This window comes from Anguilla anguilla, chromosome 1 (genome assembly GCF_013347855.1).
Source record: "Anguilla anguilla isolate fAngAng1 chromosome 1, fAngAng1.pri, whole genome shotgun sequence".
Taxonomy (NCBI): Eukaryota; Metazoa; Chordata; class Actinopteri; order Anguilliformes; family Anguillidae; genus Anguilla; species Anguilla anguilla.
Genome location: NC_049201.1, coordinates 58,602,122 through 58,620,282, shown reverse-complemented (window position 1 = coordinate 58,620,282; position 18,161 = coordinate 58,602,122). Strand labels below are relative to the sequence as shown.

The 18,161-nt window shown below is 41.7% G+C and overlaps 1 protein-coding gene across 3 annotated transcripts; it reads left to right on the top strand.

Moving 5' to 3' along the window:
- The first annotated feature begins 1,185 nt into the window (after window positions 1–1,185).
- Window positions 1,186–17,902, top strand: pomgnt2 (protein O-linked mannose N-acetylglucosaminyltransferase 2 (beta 1,4-)). 3 transcript variants are annotated; one of them, XM_035396397.1, is made up of 3 exons: window positions 1,186–1,459; window positions 10,615–10,764; window positions 13,336–17,902. In XM_035396397.1, exon 3 carries the CDS (start codon window positions 13,394–13,396, stop codon window positions 15,158–15,160), a length of 1,767 nt encoding a protein of 588 aa, XP_035252288.1. In that variant the 5' UTR covers window positions 1,186–1,459; window positions 10,615–10,764; window positions 13,336–13,393; the 3' UTR covers window positions 15,161–17,902. The 3 variants fall into 3 exon arrangements, with proteins under 3 accessions (XP_035252288.1, XP_035252279.1, XP_035252298.1); XM_035396388.1 differs by lacking the exon at window positions 10,615–10,764; XM_035396407.1 differs by lacking the exons at window positions 1,186–1,459; window positions 10,615–10,764 and having other exon boundaries at window positions 13,424–13,558; window positions 13,708–17,902.
- The last annotated feature ends 259 nt before the right edge of the window (window positions 17,903–18,161 follow it).

The window sequence follows — 18,161 nt, the reverse complement described above, 5'->3', positions numbered from 1 at the left end:
TTTAAATAGTACGGTGCCTGATTGGAGCCCGAACTGGGAATCTTTAGAATAACGAGCAAACAACATTAAAGAACATATTTTTTTATTGCAAAGGCATGTCCCATTTTTCAAATCCTTTTGGATAAAAAACAGCCACACTTTGAACAGTTTTGCTTTTGCAATTCTGTAATGTTAGTGACCAACATACAGCACCAAAACCTGCGTTGTATATTCGGTCTGGTAGGCAACGGTCATATGGGAACTGGTGCCATAGTGCTACTGGATTTCTGTACCCAACACCTATACATGACTACAATGTAGGCCTAAAGAATCAGACTACTATTGCATGCATTGTCCAGCCAGGGGCTTGTTCTGCAGGGCTGCAGCCGGGTAGCATTGGAGTCATTTTGTAACTGCGGTACACGTAGCAATTGAAATGATCAAGCATAGCCTACACGCAAGATAAAGTACGGTCAATTTGACCCTCCATGGCCATTTAAGTAAGTAAGTGTTTATAATGTTATTTCCTTATGCAATGTTGATATTCAAATTATATCAGAATGTTTAATACATATGTTTATGACAAGTCACGAAGGGGGAGCCTTATGGTTTTTATGATGGCAGGTTTATCAATTTCCTTAAAGAGACAATAGTCAAATTGACTGCTGTGGCATTTCTAGTGTTAACTACTTCTTAAATAGGCTGCTGTAGCTACGTTGCAAGTGCCATGTTTCTAAATTAATATTAGGTAGGCCTATAGATCATTCACCAACATAGAATTAGTTGGTCTATCATGTATACACTAACCCATTAAACGCACTACCACAAATTACATAAGCTTTATTCCAAAGCAATGCTACCCAATGTTTCCAAGATTATATCACGAAACTAGGCTGTGTGTGTTTTTTTTTTTACCATTGGAAGAGAATGGGGTAAGTGAAACTTTGAAAATTTGAATATGATATATGTAAATAATATGCAATACAGCTGTTATACTTAAAATAAAGTAAGAATTACTACAGTATATGTTTGAACAATTGTCTGCATGCAGAAAACATTTTTTGTTGAGGTGGTATAGGTCTACACTCAATCAACCCAGTGTCCGACCAGCACCAACACAGGCTTCTTCCGAAACAAATTGAAATCGCTACAGAATCTCGCGAGACTTGAAAAGAGTACAACCATTTATGTAGGCGGAGCCAGCACAGCAAGCTTGCTTGACTTTTGCAGGATAGTAGCGATGGAAGCAGCTGCAGTGGAAGAGCAAGCATGCGATAACAAATACATTGTCAAGCGAAAAACTTGATGAATGAATGCAGTCGTCTTTTGTAAAATTACACTAATATAGCTGCGCCGGGTTGCGGCAAAGTTGCAAAAGGTACATTCGCTTCCCCGAACTGCTGCCGCGGGAAATCTGCTCTGTTGTCGCTGCTGCTGTTTCTTGCCGAAATACTGATACTCCGGTTAAATCAAATCATAGGTAAGAACTGTTCGTTATTTTTACGTAGTTAGAAAGTGGATTTACATGCCATTTTTGTTGCATAAATTAACTTTTATTTGAAAGTTTTATTTCTACTTGTAGGTTCTTTCACATTTAAAAGGTACACTGTAACGTTGATTTATTTGGGAATTCACGTAGTCATATGATCTATTCACATTTGTTGCCTTGTTAAAATTAAACGTAGCCTACATTTAATTAAACCACGCAGCTTTGACATCAAACTCCCCATCACCTTTAAATATAGTAAATGACCGACTGTTCTTTTTGTGTGTCGGCTTTTCCGATGAAGTCATGCAAATTATCCTAGGTAATGAATGCGTAATCGAGTCGTTGTATGGTTTGGACAGTGGCACTGTGCATATCTACAACAGCGAAATAAAATCCAGTTTGTTTTCTGTGGTCAGACACGACTAAACGCCTTTTTAAATCTTCCCTACGGTTGAAAATATTCTATTATTCACCTGGATTTATGTGCCTGTAAAAATTCTGGGTGAGAGTAAATCCCAATTGTTCGTCCGACTTGGTTCGAGGCCGGTGGCGGTTTGGATATGTTCAGTGATACAGAAAATTCTTTGTGGGGCCGCAATATTATAAGAAATGGTACAGGATTGTCTGCGTAGTGTAGTATGGAAATAAAAGGTAAAAAAATGTCGTCTTAGGCTGTCGTGTGACCCATACAGGTGGGACCTGGGAATTTGTGCTGGCCTTGCTGTCAGCTGCTGTTTACTTAGTAGACGAAAGATGTTAAGATGTTAAGTCAAGTATATACACACGTACACAGTAAAGGTAAGCTTGTCTTAGTGGCCATTGATTTCAGTTTAATTCTGTTTGTCTAGTGGGTACACAGGCCCACGTGCTTTAGAATTCTACCAGTGATTGATGATGCACATTCTATAGGTTGACAACAAATTTATAAAATGAATTTGGAAATTCATGGCAACCTTCTCTGAATGCATAATGTGAGGCTGTGGTTGCATCTTCCTGCTCATTTTGTATAGTTTTGCATCCTATGGTGGATAATTAAAACTGGTGTCAGAACACATCAGTATTGGCATATTATTACAGTTAATATGTAGTTTCACTTTGTTTGGTTTTGACAATAGAAAACATCCACATCATTTCAACATGTGACATATACTTTTCTGTTCATTAATATGATATGCTAATAACAATGAATACCACTGAAGTTATTTTAAGATCTTGAAATGTTGTGCTGTCATTTTTAATATTGTCTAGTGTCACTTAAGGTATAATACTTTTTACATTCAGAATATGCCATAATGTCGTAGATGTCTAAGATAATTTTTTAAATATGCTCTTCATCAGATGAGTATACTATATTTTCGGTGCATTGAAGTGCAGAGTCTGGTTGCAGTTAATACTTTACGTCAACATTAAGTGTTTTTAATGAAAGCGACTGATGTATGGGAGATTTTTTTGTGTCCGCAATGAGCTTCAGTTATGGAGTCATTGATTGTGTATCTGGTGCAGTTGTCAAGTTGGGTGCTCAGCAAAAATGCTCAGCGAAATTGTAATGTGACAGTGGTGTACAGGATTGCCTCCTGGATATCTGCTGGATGATGGAAACATCTAGCTACTGAATCAGGTAATTTGCAGGCTGTGTAGTGCATGGTGAATATGCATGCATGTGTTCCCTTTCCTCACCATGGCTGTGTTGTTGTTAAAAGGACTGCACTGGTTTCAGTGACTCTACAGTAGTGAGGTTGGGGGTGTACTGCCATGGGGTCAGTTCAGGTGCAGCACGATGCATGTTGTGTCGTACTAGTAGACGATTTTGTCTTTGTTTAGGCTACATCGTTGACAGCCGTGCGGACATAGCTCTGGTCTGACCCAACGCGCTACAGTGGAACACAGATTAGAAGGATTGGGAGTGAGACATCACAAGACACTGATGAGGCATGCTGTAAAGCCCCTTTCATCAGAAGGCATATTTAGTGACTGTTCATCACAAAGCGAATTGCCCTGCGGAAGGAGGATTCTGAACAGGGAAGCTCCAAGGTGATCCCGCGGAGCTCAGGATGTCAGAGAAAGACTAACAGGCGGCCATCGTTCCAGGAGGCTCATTAAAATGCATTAGAAATCTGAAGCTGCCCTGCGCTAGCCTCCCCCAGCTCTCTGGTGCTTATCATCCACAGAGCAAACCCCCTACATTGAAACACTTGGGACCTCCACAATCCCTTATGGCAGGACTGTGACAGAGAGGTGGTACCTACCTGCCTCTAAGAAACTAACTACCCCTGGGTCTCCAGAGGTGTTTGACACCCATGACCTTCACCATATAAGCAAATCCAGTACCTCTGCTGCAGTAAAGGGCTCTGTGTCTAAAGCGACTGTGACTCAGGGAGCACTGGAAGTACTGCAGAGAGGGGAGGGAGAAGGAGACAGTGATTAAATGATCAGGGGCCCTGGTGATGTAACCAGTCTTACTCATGGTCTCTGAAGAGGTCCAGATCATTAACTGGTCCAAATCATTACCTGTTCTGGGCCTAGTGTCAGGTAGCATAGGTATTTCGGGAGTATCCGGACCCTAATCATTAAATCTGATTACTATTCATGGTAATTCGGGAAAATGTATTGTAGACAGAATTATTTTCCTGTCAAAGTTGATCATAAACATTTGGAAGACATTTGGAAAATGAGATTTATGGAAAACTGGTGTTTAAACAGAAAATGAATTTATTGTTTGCAATAAAAATACATTTTAATCAGATTCTCAACACACTGGCCCTATGCCTTTATGCCATAACCGTGTACGACAAATGGCCACCTGCTCCCCTACCCCCACCCCCGTCCTTTTTCAAATGCAGATGCAGATACAGATTGTCTCTGCGCAGCCCTGCTTGGTCTATTTTGTATACCCAATTGTTTCATCCAGCCAAGTGTTAATGGTAGTCCTGTAAATTTTGGCTGGTTTGTCCTGTGTCTTTATTGTTTTACTGCAGTATTGTTTCATCACAGCTGGTTTCTGGACTTTTTTCATTTAGAGCACTGCACCTTTTTGTGAAATGGAAAAGGTCATTTTTTGATAAATAGCCTCATGTAACAAAAAGGCCTTTGTAAATCTCTTCACAAAGGCTTTTGCCTTTCCGTTGATGTGTTTTGCTGGAAGAGCTTGCTTATTCATTCATAATTGTAAGTTCATAGTACATATTTGTGAAGTGAAACATTAACTGCATTATTATTGTTTTTTAACAATCCACCATTTCAAAGTAGCACAGTCATAGATTATATTTTTTAGTTTGAGCAATTATGGAACTGCTAGCCAGCTCAGATAATGAAGCAAACATTTTATTTCTTTCAACAGTTAAGGGAGGATGCTGATGCAGGTCAGCTGTTATATCATAGGGCAGTACATTTTGATTAAGCCTATTTTTCTGGCTGATGTGTTAAACAACTTGGAAAAAAGTTCTACCCTGTCTGGCCATTCAGTTTAGTAGTTTGAAATTTGTTCCATGTGTTTTGCAATTGTAATATTTTCCCTTGTTTTCCAGTACTTATTTGCTCTTCTCGTAATAGCCTATATATAGACATCTTTGTGATGTCTATGGGTCACAGTCTCAAAGAAGTCAGTACATGCAAAGGATTTAGGAGAGAAATGTGGGTGGGGGGTGTATAAAAAGTGACATAATTTTTACATAGTAAAGTGTATAAAAATACTCTTAAACCTGAGAATATGCACTTTAACCACATGCATGTTTGATTACAAATTTAAAACTGAAGTACAGAACAAAATCAAGAAAAAAATGTCTTCGGCCCAAACAATATGGAGGTCACTGTATAACACCTGTCTCCATCACATCAAAAGTCACAGTGTGTAGGCTAATGGAAGCCTACTTTGGCAAAATGTCGTGAAGGAGATTTACTTTAATTAATCATATCAAGTGTGAAATATTGCCTGGATTTGAAAGAAATGTTCAAACCTTGAAGACATAGAAAACATTCTTGAGGGAAGGCGTCTTTACACAGAATGAATCAATGGACAGTCCATTAACGGAAGGATTGCTCCAGTTAGTCAACATAACTCACTTGCTGGTGAAAATCATTGGAGACTGTTCGTATGGAAACGTTTTGTTTAAAAATAGGCTGTACCATCACTTTAAGGCAGGGGCATCTCGTAGGGCAGAGTAGGGCTGTGCATATCTGGAACACAAGAAACACACTGAAAGTTCAGATGGCACTCCTGGCTGTGCTGCCTCGTGCAGTGTGGTGACTGCTTTTATTTTCACTCAAGGGCCTGATCCCAGGAAGAGAGCAGAGCCAATTAACGGGAAAGCAGGAGAAGTCAAAGATTCATGAAGGATGGGTATCCTTTTAGGCAAACCCATTGTGGAACCTGGCCAGCATGAGAATCACTTCTTCCTTCACTACAAAACCTGTTTACTTGATATTCTCCAAGGGTATTTACTTCAATTAATGGCATTTATTATATATAAGCTTTCAATAAAAGAAAGGTTTTTTGGATACTGGGCATAAAGGAGAGTGGGCGAGATAACTTCAAACCATAGTGGGTGGGAACTCCTGGGAGAGGAACTGGATGCTGATGGAATGCTGTGTTAACATTGCACCAGATAGAAATAGAATTTGGACGTGTGCTGCAGTCCCAGGTGTCATCTGAGACCATGCATGCACAGAGCTGTGAGTGGAACCCTGTGACCTCTTGCTAATTTGATTTTTTTTTCTTCCCCCCCATGGAATTTGCACTCATTCTTTCAGATAGATGTGAGCCAAAAACCCAAAACACACCTACATAAAATAAGAATTTCTGACTAGATTTTCATACCGCAATTGTAGGTAGAAATGTGTTTGTGGAGACTGCATCAGAGCAAAATTAGGTGGCCATTTATTGATGAAGCATGATGCCACTGATGACATCCTCCTATTTCTTTTATTATTGTTGCACAAGGCTTCAGTTTAATACAGCCAATGTAAGACATTAGGCTATCTGACAATTTGAGCAGCAGTATAGTTTTGCTGAAATCCTCAAAGAATTAAAATAAATTGGTATTAAAAAGATGTATACTCATTTTCCTTTTAAATAAGGATTATGTCACTTCACTGTACATGGAATCATACATGAGCTCACATGGGTTTAGCAAGTGTAACGGCTTTGTGAACATGTTGCAGACGGTAATAACATTTTAATGTAGGTTGCCACTGCTTTAAGCAGGTTAGGTAATCTGATTTAAGCGTGTCTTCACGGGAGATTTTTTGAGCCTGTTAGATGAGATGTTTTAAACATGTTATCGGTAAGATTTTGTTAGCAAGCATGTTTGAAAGTCAGCTAGCTGTTTGAAGCATGTTTAAGCATCCTGTTGGATGAAATGTAAGCTTGTATGCATGTTGGATTATGGACCTTTTGCGTGTTAGGGAAAATTAAGATAAGATTATGGAAGGTGTTGTTTTAGTTGTTGTAAAACTGTATGATAGTATGGTGCTGTGGAGCTTTGCTCATCTTGATGCCTGGCTCAGGTTGGATGAAACTCTCTGCTGTCTGTTCAGTGAAAAACTCCCAGAGCCTCTTTTTTATTGCTCACTATGATGCAATTAAAAATGTAATGGAGCTGGACACTGTACTTATAGAGGTGTCTGAATAGCCACTGGAGGGCACACAGCGCAGTGCTGCTCCTACGCACAGTGCCTTTGTGCCGTGTGCGTTACCACACACTGCGTATTTTCTGCTGCGCTCTTTTCTGTAATTAACTTTATTGTCTTCTGACCCATCGATGTGTTCCTGCTTGGCTTCTTTTGCTGCTGGGCCTGGCATGACTTCATGAGCCGGATGATTCGGATGCAGTGTTGTCATTAGTGCAGTGTAGCATGTAGTAATTAAGCCTATTTGTACTGCGACTCAACTGCAGTGTACCACCTTTGCAAATTGTAATTTTTCCATTCACAAAGCTTTCTTGTACCACCCCCCAGCTTACTTGTGAGTTGACAAGTACTGCTACTCCATGGGGCTGACACAGGTCAGAATGCCAAAACACCTGCCTGGTTCTAACTCAAGAGCAGAAAGGCAGTATAAAATAATGAGCCAGCCTGCTTCCAGCATAATGTGAAAAGGGGTTTGGTTTGGACAGTAGAGGTTCTCCATTCTTCTGAACCATGTCCGTGACATGTCATCTGTGAAATTGTAGCCAACAGTTTGTGCCCAGTTTTTTCAGATATGTCCATTTTACAGCCCTTTTTGCAGCCCTTTTTGCGACACTGTTTACAGAATGTTTTGTTCTCTGTGGCAGTGTGTACTTGGCCACAGAGGGCGCCATTCAGCCTTTAGAGTTTTAATGGGATCTTTCTGCTGTGGTGCAGCATGGGACAGCACTCGCAGGCATGAGTGGGAGGAAGAGCGTGTCCACTGCTGATGCCCAGAAGAATTAGCCACTCAACACAACCACGGCGGGCTTCAGACCCACACGCCTATGTTGCCTTTGACAGTGCCCGCACATTGTTCTCTAATGCTGGTTTGAGGCAGCCATTTTTGTCTCATAGTCAAGACAGCAAAATTAAAACATCACTGTCCTCCATCCTTGTGCTAACCTCTGACCTGGAGATTCTGCTTTTGACATGCATAAGAGAATGACATGATATTTACCAACTTTTTAGCACCCACACAGTATGTGCTTATTAAAATATTGAACTGCATTGCAATGTGAAAGGTCTTGTGTTTCCCACAGAGCAGAGCTGCATGTAGGAGGCAGTGATGTCATTCGCTGTAGGGCTGTATGGTTTTCTCCTAAAGGGCACAAGGCTGTCTGCTATAGGGCTCTGAGATTGCGTGCATGCGTTTATGCGTGTATTTGTGTCAAACTTGAACCAAATATGTTAAAAAAATAAAAAAATTAAGAAAGGACAAAAAAGAAACACAAGAATTTTAGAAACAGAAAAGCAAACATAGCATAAAAATGTATACATCTGTCTTGCTACATATAGCTAGTCATGAGAGTAATTGCAACACTGTTGTTAGCCATATTATAACAAAAAGACTTCCGAGTTTGTATTGTACAAGCAATATAAATGATTACTGTATGAAACCTAAATGTGAAAAATGTTCCTGAACTAGCCTTTTTAGCATATTCACATATCATTGAAACTGAAAATACGATTGATAGTTGTTTTGTATTGAACTATTTTTTTTAAAGCGTTTGAAGTGGTCTGTAACTATCAGTGAGTAGATGCAGGGAATTTTTGTCCCGCTAGAGTTGGGTGGGCTCGTTGGCAAGGGTTCCATTGGTTACTTCTGCAAAACTGCCCAGTTGCTACTCATCAGGTTGGTAGGTTAGTTGGTGTCAGCTCTGGTTAGATATGTGCTAGGCTAGCTCACCTGTAGTATGCTCTGTAGCTTGTCGTATGGATGGTAGTCAGAGCCCCTCTGGTCAGTATTTGAGGGGAAGAAGAACATCTCAGCATTGTTCTTGAAATGCTTCACAGTGTCAAATAAATAAATAAAGAACCAAAAGAAAAAAACAAATATAAAATTTTAAATGGTGGGGGAAGTGTCTCAGAGAGGCGTTCTCTTTGAGCCTATCAGGTGAGATGGAAAGTTCATCTACAGCATTAGACCCTGCAAGTAGGGCCGCACCACAGGCAGGAAGGATTAATGGTTTGATACACTGCTCAGGCCCAGGAGGATAGCCGTCTGATAGGAAGGAGATGCAGGGGGGTGGAGAGAGCTGAAATGAGTTTTGGGTACATTAATCAGCCTCTATGTTCCATTAATTCTTCTTTACAAGGTCATTACGACACGCAGTCCACAGCTGTATTTCCACACAAGCATCCCGTTCAGAGTGATTCTGCCCATATTAAATGTAAGCATAAATAAGCATGCTGTTTAATCACATGTTGGCCACATATTAGGAAAACACTGGTGGATCAGGCTACTCCTGCCACCAAAAGTAACATAAGAAAGGGCCTTGGTCTGCTGGCAGTTTGGTCCTCCTGCTTTCATTGATACCAAAGTTTTTTTGCAGGATTTCTGAACACCACATCTGCTTACAGTGAGTAAGCATTTTGTACAGTTTGTCCCATCTTAATTTTAAGGCAGAGGGTGAAACTTAAAGAACTTTCATCTTTGTTTTAAGTATATACAGGTAAACACGCAATGGCATTAGCTGAAGAAAGCTAAAAAGGCATTATTCATATTTTATCTATACCTTAATAAACATAGAAATATAGAAATGAATCAAAATCTAGAGTGAGACGTAGGCCTAATTCATGCATTTTAAGAATTCTCATTCTCTACAAGCCAGTACAGTAACATTTAAGGTGACTCAGCAAATCGCTTGGCCAATTGGCTTACGAAAATCTAATATTTTAGCAAATAAGAGAAAGAGAGGTGTGCAGGTACAGCAAGTCGTGAAAGAGAGATGCTGTTTTAGGCAGTGTCATGGTATGTGGGTGTAACATGATGCAGCAAAGCCTCCCTGCTGCTCTTAACCTGAGAGAGATGCAGGAGAGTGCAGAGAGAAGACAGGCCTCTGTGGGTGAAAACAAGCCTCTGTGATTGGAGTCTTAAGACTTTCTGTCTGGTGACTGAATTTCTGGGGTTTCAAACTCTAGTCCTAGAGGGCCTTTATGTGAGTTCAGCCGGAGCCCAATTTAGGTCTTAAAAACAAATTGTGGATTATAGCCAATCAATAGCTTAAATTAAAGCACTTGTATGCTGAAATGCAGGAAAACCAGCAGCCGCTGCTGTGCTCCAGGGTTTGAGTTTGAGATCCCTGCTGAGGGTGATTTGTGGGTGCAGATTGGAGGTGTTCTGTGGGTTTGAAGACATGCCTTTGATGATAAAGACTGAAGGCTTTCTAAATGGATGAGGTCTAAAGGGTCTTGCTCCCTTGCTCTCCCTCTCTCTCTTTCTCATGCACTCTCTAACTCTCTGTCTCTTCCTCCCTCTCTCTTTAATGTATACATTTAATTTTTAAATATGGTGATCAATATTATTCACACAGGGCACAACATTAGAAACATCATCCAAAGTTTTCTTTATGGAAAATGGGAGATGTCTCCCATTTTAGTGGTAGAGGTGTGCCCCTGTAGATTACACTTGTGCTTGTGTGAGCTTCCCGTGTATTGAGTTTTTTTTTTTTTTTTTTTTTTTTTTTTTTTTCTGTGAGCAGTGTTTGTGGTTATCTGGGATGAATTCACAAGTCATCAGTCTCAACAGAGAAAAACAAGGACATGAGTGCTAGATGATGTTTCTGCCATGGAGATGAACATCACAGCTACATCCTCCCAGGAGTCGTAGAGGAATGCCCTGTGTACTCTGGGTAATTTCCTCTAGAATGCGGAGAGCTCCTTTTCTGTCTTTTCTTTGTTGAACATTCTGCACTACAGGGGCTCACTTGCTAAGACATCTGAGACAAGGACCCACAGTCTGTGGTATTTATGGTAGCATGTGGCTTTTATTTAGTATGCATACACATTTATATAACAGACAAAGGAGTGTCCATAATTCAAGACTCGCAGCATGCGTCTCTTTAGTTTGACAGTTCCATTCAGCCTGGGGGCTTTCGCAGTTTGTTTTCTCCTTGTTCGTATCAGCAGATAATTATTCCATTGTAGGGAGTTCGTATAGGCCTAAGACAGGTATATCACCAGTCCTGTCCTGAAAAATGATGTGCATAAATGCAGTGAGATTTCTCTGTCGTGACAGATATTGGGAAAGCCTATACTTCAGGTGTGAATAGTAAGCTCCGCAGTGTTGTGGATTGTATTCTGTGCACTGCATGCACTCATGTCAGGAGTAGCCTATGGAGTACGTGTGGTCACAATGGGTAGTTTTTTACAGGGAAGGCAAACATGAGTTAAAATCCTGGAATGTACCACTGGATGGGCTGTGTAAGTGAAAGACATGGTGAACCAGTAAAATTTTGAACCAAAATGTTCCTCTAAGGTGTCATAATGTAGCCTACTGCTGCTGTGCTTAAAAATATAAGAGGTTCAGTTATAACATGTAACTTACGCCTTTTCCACCTTTATTAGATACAGTGTGACTGTAGACCTTTAGTGAGCGGACAAAAATGTTTTACAGAACGTCCCTTTCATGTTGTCCTTGATGAATAGGTTTCTATGGGTCCGCTTTCTCAGCACTTAATGGGAGTTCTCAGCTTTGTAGCATTTGTTCATGCTGAGAATCTTAAACACTGCACAAGGCCAGTGTGGAGTTTTTGCTTTACACAGCTTTTAGAGACTATTTCCTGTGTGCATCCGTGGGTCCAAATTTCATGTTTGAATATAGACCTTCTTGTCCTCCAAAGGGGAAAGTAAATGAAAACCAGTAGCCAGAAATTATTACCCATACTCTACCGTGTAGTGTCAGGGTTGCTGTCTGTGTAGTGGGGAGATCAGAGCATTCTTTATTATTCTACCTTGGTAGCTGGCCTGGTTTAACTGTTATACCCTGCTGCTTTCTGAAGGAAACACTCACACATTCATCCTGGAACGCATTATGCAATGTTTGTAAAATCGCCAAGTTCACTGTGAAGGTGACACGTAATGAGAGGTCAGCAGTAAAATGAGGCGATTCAGGGTAACTTGATTCAGGGCTTTATTGAAGGAAAATGTCCCTTGTTTGGTCGTGTCATCTGAAAAAGCAGGCATATCACAGAGCCCATCCCAGTCCAGTCATTGAGCTATAAATATCTGTTTATGTAACGAGATCTACAGATGTTATGTGTCAGTTTTCATCTACATTCCTGCAAAAGAAATGTTTTTAAAAATAGTAAGACAACCATTAATCTTATCTTACTGAATTTATTAACGCTGTAGATATACATCAAAAACTGACTAGTTATGTAGCTGCCTTTATATCATTTACAGTGGACTTGCCAAAGAACATATTTTTACCCCACATTGTGCTATTTTGTAAGACAGTGTCATACTTCTGGTCATGCTCTGTGTTGCATTTTAGCCTTTCATTTAATTTCATTGTATTAGTCTTTTTTGCTATTTGCATGATTCCATGCAAACTGCTGTGAATAGAAAAAATCGATCTGTGCAAGGAATAATAGAGGTAAATCAAACTGTTGCATAACCTTCTGATCTGTTTCACTGCATGACGTCCCTTGAAACTTCCCTTTAGATTTTTGTCTGGTTCTACTGACTCAACCATATTTAGCCATTTTGAGGTAGACGAAACGCATTCTCCCTTATACAGCATAGGAGACAGCAGGTATACACACTTTAAACCTGTGATACTAGGCTCATTGCTCAGAGGTAAAGCATGCATTTGAATGTAAAATAGACATGTCCTAAAATAAACATTGACACATTGAGATTCCTGCTTTGCATCATTATAGAACAACTTGTAGGAGAGAGAAGTGTTGATTTCCAGACTGCAAATTTGAGGATGCCACCGACAGGCCTGACAGCATTATATCACAAAGTTATGCAGAAACACCAACAGCTGTGTTTTCCCCTCGTTATCTTCAGCTGTGAGTGGAGCTGCTCATTTCTATGCCTTCAGCCTCAGCTTGGGCAGCAGGCTACTGTTCTGTAACATGTCTAACAGCAGTTATTTTCATCTTAAAATAAACTTGTTTATTCAGATTGTGGTAAAAATAGGAACTATTCCAGTTTTTTGAGGTTTCACATTCACATGAGTCATCTCTCAGAATTTTCTCTCTTTGTGCTGCTGCCACCTCTCTTCCCTCTCTCCATTTTTCCATTGCTTGCTCTGATTAGTACCCTTCTCTCCATGTCTACTCAAACTGTCCTGCAATTGGCACACTTTCTGTCTCTACCATTCCGGCTCTTGCTCTGTGATTGGTTCTTTGTTGTGTCCCTGGAACATCTGACATCCTTCTTTTTCCCCTCTCTTTGCTTTGTGATTTGTGCAGGGTGACTCCTGCCTTGGAGCATGAGCACAGAAGCCCAAGCGAGGGCAGGGGTCCTGCTATGATGCAAGCTCTGGGCTGCAGGATGAACCTGGCGGCGGTTCTGAACGGCCTGCTGGTGTCGGTGGTGGCGGCGCTGCTGTGGAAGTACGTGAAGCTGAGCGAGCACGCCGCTCTGCTGGAGGAGGAGCTGCTGCTGACGCGCCAGTCCCAGGAGCTGTCGCAGGTACGCATCGACTACCACGCCGCCCTGCAGGCCCTTCAGCAGCACGGGACCCGCATGGTCTGCACGGGCAAGATGCACACGGACCGCGTCTGCCGCTTTGACTACCTGTGCTACTCCACCGAGGCTGAGGAGTTTGTTTTCTTCCACAGCAACGCCTCTGTCATGCTCCCCAACCTGGGCCCGCGCCGCTTCCAGCCCGCGCTGCTGGACCTATCCTCCGTGGAGGACCACAACACCCAGTACTTCAACTTCCTGGAGCTGCCCGCAGCCGCCCTCAAATTCATGCCCAAGCCTGTGTTTGTTCCTGACGTCGCTCTCATTCTCAACCGCTTCAACCCTGATAACCTCATGCATGTCTTTCACGATGATTTGTTGCCCATATTCTACACCATGGGTCAATACTCGGACCTGGATGAAGAGGCCCGGCTGGTCTTCATGGAGGGCTGGAGCGAGGGCCCCCACTTCCAGCTCTACCGCCTGCTGAGCAGTAAACAGCCGCTCCTCAAGGAGCAGCTGAGGAACTTCGGCAAGCTCCTGTGCTTCACCAAGTCCTATGTGGGCCTGTCCAAAATGACCACCTGGTACCAGTATGGCTTCGTCCAGCCTCAGGGACCCAAGGCAAACATACTGGTGTCGGGAAACGAGATCAGGCAGTTTTCATCGTTCTTGGCAGAGAAGCTGAACGTGACGGTGGGGGAGCAGACAGAGAAGACGGACGAGTATATTGTGGTCTTCAGCCGCTCTCTTAACAGGCTGATCCTGAACGAGGCGGAGCTGATCCTGGCACTAGCGCAGGAGTTCCAGATGAAGGTCGTCACCGTGTCCCTGGAGGAGCAGTCCTTTGCGGACATCGTCCGAGTCCTCAGCAGGGCGTCCATGCTGGTCAGTATGCATGGGGCCCAGCTGGTCACCTCTCTCTTCCTTCCTCGTGGCGCCGCTGTGGTGGAGCTGTACCCATATGCCGTCAACCCAGAGCATTATGCTCCCTACAGGACACTGACCTCGCTGCCAGGTATTGACCTGCAGTATGTGGCCTGGAGGAACACCAAGGAGGAGAACTCTGTGACCTTCCCAGAGCGTGCCTGGGATCAGGGTGGCATTGCACACTTGGAGAAGGAGGAGCAGGACCGTATCATGAAGAGCAAGGAGGTGCCGCGACACCTGTGCTGTCGGAACCCGGAGTGGCTTTTCCGCATCTACCAGGATACCAAGGTGGACATTGCCTCCCTTCTGGATGCCCTGCACCAGGGACTGGTCTCCAGGCCAGGACCCAAGAGGGCTAGGCCTGCCAGCACAGTCCACCCAGGCAGGGTGAGGGAGCCCAAGTGCCAGACCTCCGTCCAGGCGACCAACGAGGCCAAGCTGACCGTGTCCTGGCAGATCCCCTGGAACCTCAAGTACCTGAAGGTGAGGGAGGTGAAGTATGAGGTATGGATTCAGGAACAGGGGGAGAACACCTACATGCCTTACATCTTACCGCACCAGAACTACACCTTCTCCGAGAACATCAAACCTTTCACCACCTACCTGGTGTGGGTCCGCTGCATCTTCAACAAAACACTTCTGGGCCCTTTTGCAGATGTCCTCATGTGCAGAACCTGATGCCGGTTTGTTTGCAGGGTTGAAAAAGACGAGGACTAACTCCAGCTCTGTCCAGACAGCCAGACACACTGCTGAAGCTTACTCTCAGATGCATTTTCCTTCTGTTGGTTCTGTTGCCTCAGTAGCTCTGTATGATCAGAAGAGCCTGGCCCACTGTTGCCAAGGTCCTGGCTTGTTCTGTGATGTGTTTGGTGCCTGTGAGATGGAGGTCATGCGGTTCTCTCCAGAGGGTGGTGAAATACAAGGTGAAATGCAAATTAGCTGCTGGGAGTTTTATGGAAATATAGAACACGTCGGAAAAGCTCAAAGAAAAAAGGAACTGTTTAAGATTCTAAACCCGAAGGCACTGCTATAGTTAGCGGCATAGGATTCTTTAAAATAAGTGCTATTTAGTCTGCGCATCTTTTCAGGGGGTACAACTTGTTTTACAAAATAATTATTTATAATTGAGAGGAATTAAATGCTTTGTTTTTATTTATATTTATCAGTCCAGGGCACTGAAGACTTTTTTGTTTACCTATTTGGAAAGTGAATTGTGTTCGTATGTAATGTAGGTTTTTGGTAAGTTGTCCGTTCCAGGCATATAATTATATTTCTAGGTCTCATATTTTTGCCCAGAGTGATTTATTGAGCTGATTGAGTGATTTGATTAGAAGTAGACTAGAACTGTACGTGTCTGTATTGTACCTTCTCCATATAGGCTTTGCTGTATTGTTTTTGCTATATGCTGTTGTTGTGTACAGTTTTGTCATTGTTTCATTTGTTATTTAACGTTTCATTTTTTGTATAATGTAGCCAAAACCATGAAACCAAAGTACATTTAATGTTTGATGATTTTAAGGTCTGTGTTTTTAATTGTGTCATTCGGCATTTTTCGTACATTATGTGATTTTGTGAAAATCGTTCTGGATAACACGACTGATTTAGCGCAGTGTTCTGCCCACAGTCCTCATGTAAAATGTGCATCTTGTCTTCAAGGTTATTCTGTGAGAATGGGGGATGTCAGTGCTCTGAAAATTGCGTGTTTGCCCATTGAAGGAAGGAGCAAATGTCCATGAGCAAATGTCAGTGCTGTTTGAGGAGATGTAGATAAGATTTAGGTTGTGGATTTAAAACCCATCAGTGCTGCAGGGCCCGTGCCTGGAGAGGAAAGCGCAAATGGCTGTGTGATCAGAGGAGCTGGGTCTGTCAGGCCGCCTGCCACCTGGTGAAACAGGCAGTTGACAGACACAGAATCCTGACTTTTTATCTCAGCCCGACTGAAGAACAAGCTTTACACGTACTGAAGAAGTGTTTTATGCAGTAATAGGAGCTTTGACTTGTGCGAAGCAATCACTTTAACCACCATTGTGAAAATACTAGGAATCAGTGATTTTAAGTCTGTGAGTCACATGATGGCTCCATATTCAGTTTGGGCATCATGAAGCCTCGCAGTAATATTACCCATTAAGATTTTTGCATGATATGATAAAATTCCACTCTATGGCCACTATAATACTGTGCACATCATCTATGCTCTTATTGGATTATAGATGATGACTGAGATTTACCCTGCTTTTCAGTCAAAATGCAACGCAACATTTGTGCTGTCATTAGAATATAAATTCCAATATTTACCATAAAGCAAATAAATCTTTATTATATATGACTGAACTTATTTTTTTTTACCAAAAATGTGTTTGTTTTTTTTTGTTTGTTTTTTGTCAAAGGCAATATAAGAAAGAAAAAACATACTTTTCTGTTATATAGCAACATATATCGCTGTTAGGTTTTCTTAAAGAACTCCCCCCATTGAGATGCAGAAATAGCCTGGGACATAATTTGCTTATTAATATTGATATTAATATTTATGATCTCTATTACCATTCCATGCAGGTACAACCATGTTTAAAACCAGTATATAATTACCCCTCTCTGTTTTCTCTGTGAATTCAGAGTAGTAGCTATAACAGTTTAATTCCCTGAACCAAACTCTCAAGTGTTGATCAGGCCAGTTTACGGTTTATACTGCAGAAGAATCTGAATTCTAGGCAGTTCCCCACTGTATTCATTTGACTGTGATGCCTCCATTGGGGCATCTGGAATTTGTCAGTTCTTGTTCCCCAAATGTGGAATGTTGTTTAGTGCCACAACGTAAGATGTACCAGCGCCACCAATTTTCTATACGTAATTAGGAGCATTCCTCATATTCACTTCAAATGCGACCGTAATATAAAGTTTTCCGACCCAAATAAACGTACCTTGATCTTTACTGTGCTTTTGTCCGTGGAATAAATGAATCTCTCTGTGTACCTCTCAGGATAAATAACTGATGTTGTTTTCTCCGAGCGCAAACAGAAAGCCAGACAAGTGTGCACTGTGTTGGATGGTAGCCAGGCCCTAAAATGTTTTTGTTGTTTTGTTTTCTCCCATCTCTGTGCTGAGGAAAATCCTGTTCCCAGTTAGCTGTACTGTTTAATTTGAAAGATTTTTCGGTTTCTGGTGTAGCAGTGATGTGTGATGGATGCAGTATCGAAGCTCTTAGTTCAACCCTTCGCTGTTGTTTTTAATGTGGAATGGTAGTGTAGAGGTCTCCCCCAACAGTGTGGAAATCTATTTGCTAAAAATGAAAATGAACTAAGTATTAACTACTGTATAAACTGAAAAGCTAAGCAGTTGTGTTTGTCATTATAAGAGAACAATGAGTATATTATGAAATATGCTTTGATCATTTATTTAATAAACCACATTTCTTTTAACATACTGTGCTGCAGCTGTCTCTGATTTCTGTCTGCCATGTTCTTATTGTATCTTTATTCATTAATTCTTGAAATAACAAATATGAAAGCCTAAATATGGTTCCTATATAAAGGAGGCATAGGCAGATACATGGGATTGGATGACATTGTTATTTTACCATCATTCCACTGAATGAATCGGATCTGCTTTATCTGTTTTAATTAGCTCTTTTTATCCATACCATAGCTGCGACTGTGAAGGGTGTTTTCTTAATGAAGATTTT

Coding starts and splice junctions, on each gene's coding strand:
- pomgnt2 (XM_035396388.1), top strand. CDS start 13,394: ATGATGCAAGCTCTGGGCTGCAGGATGAACCTGGCGGCGGTTCTGAAC.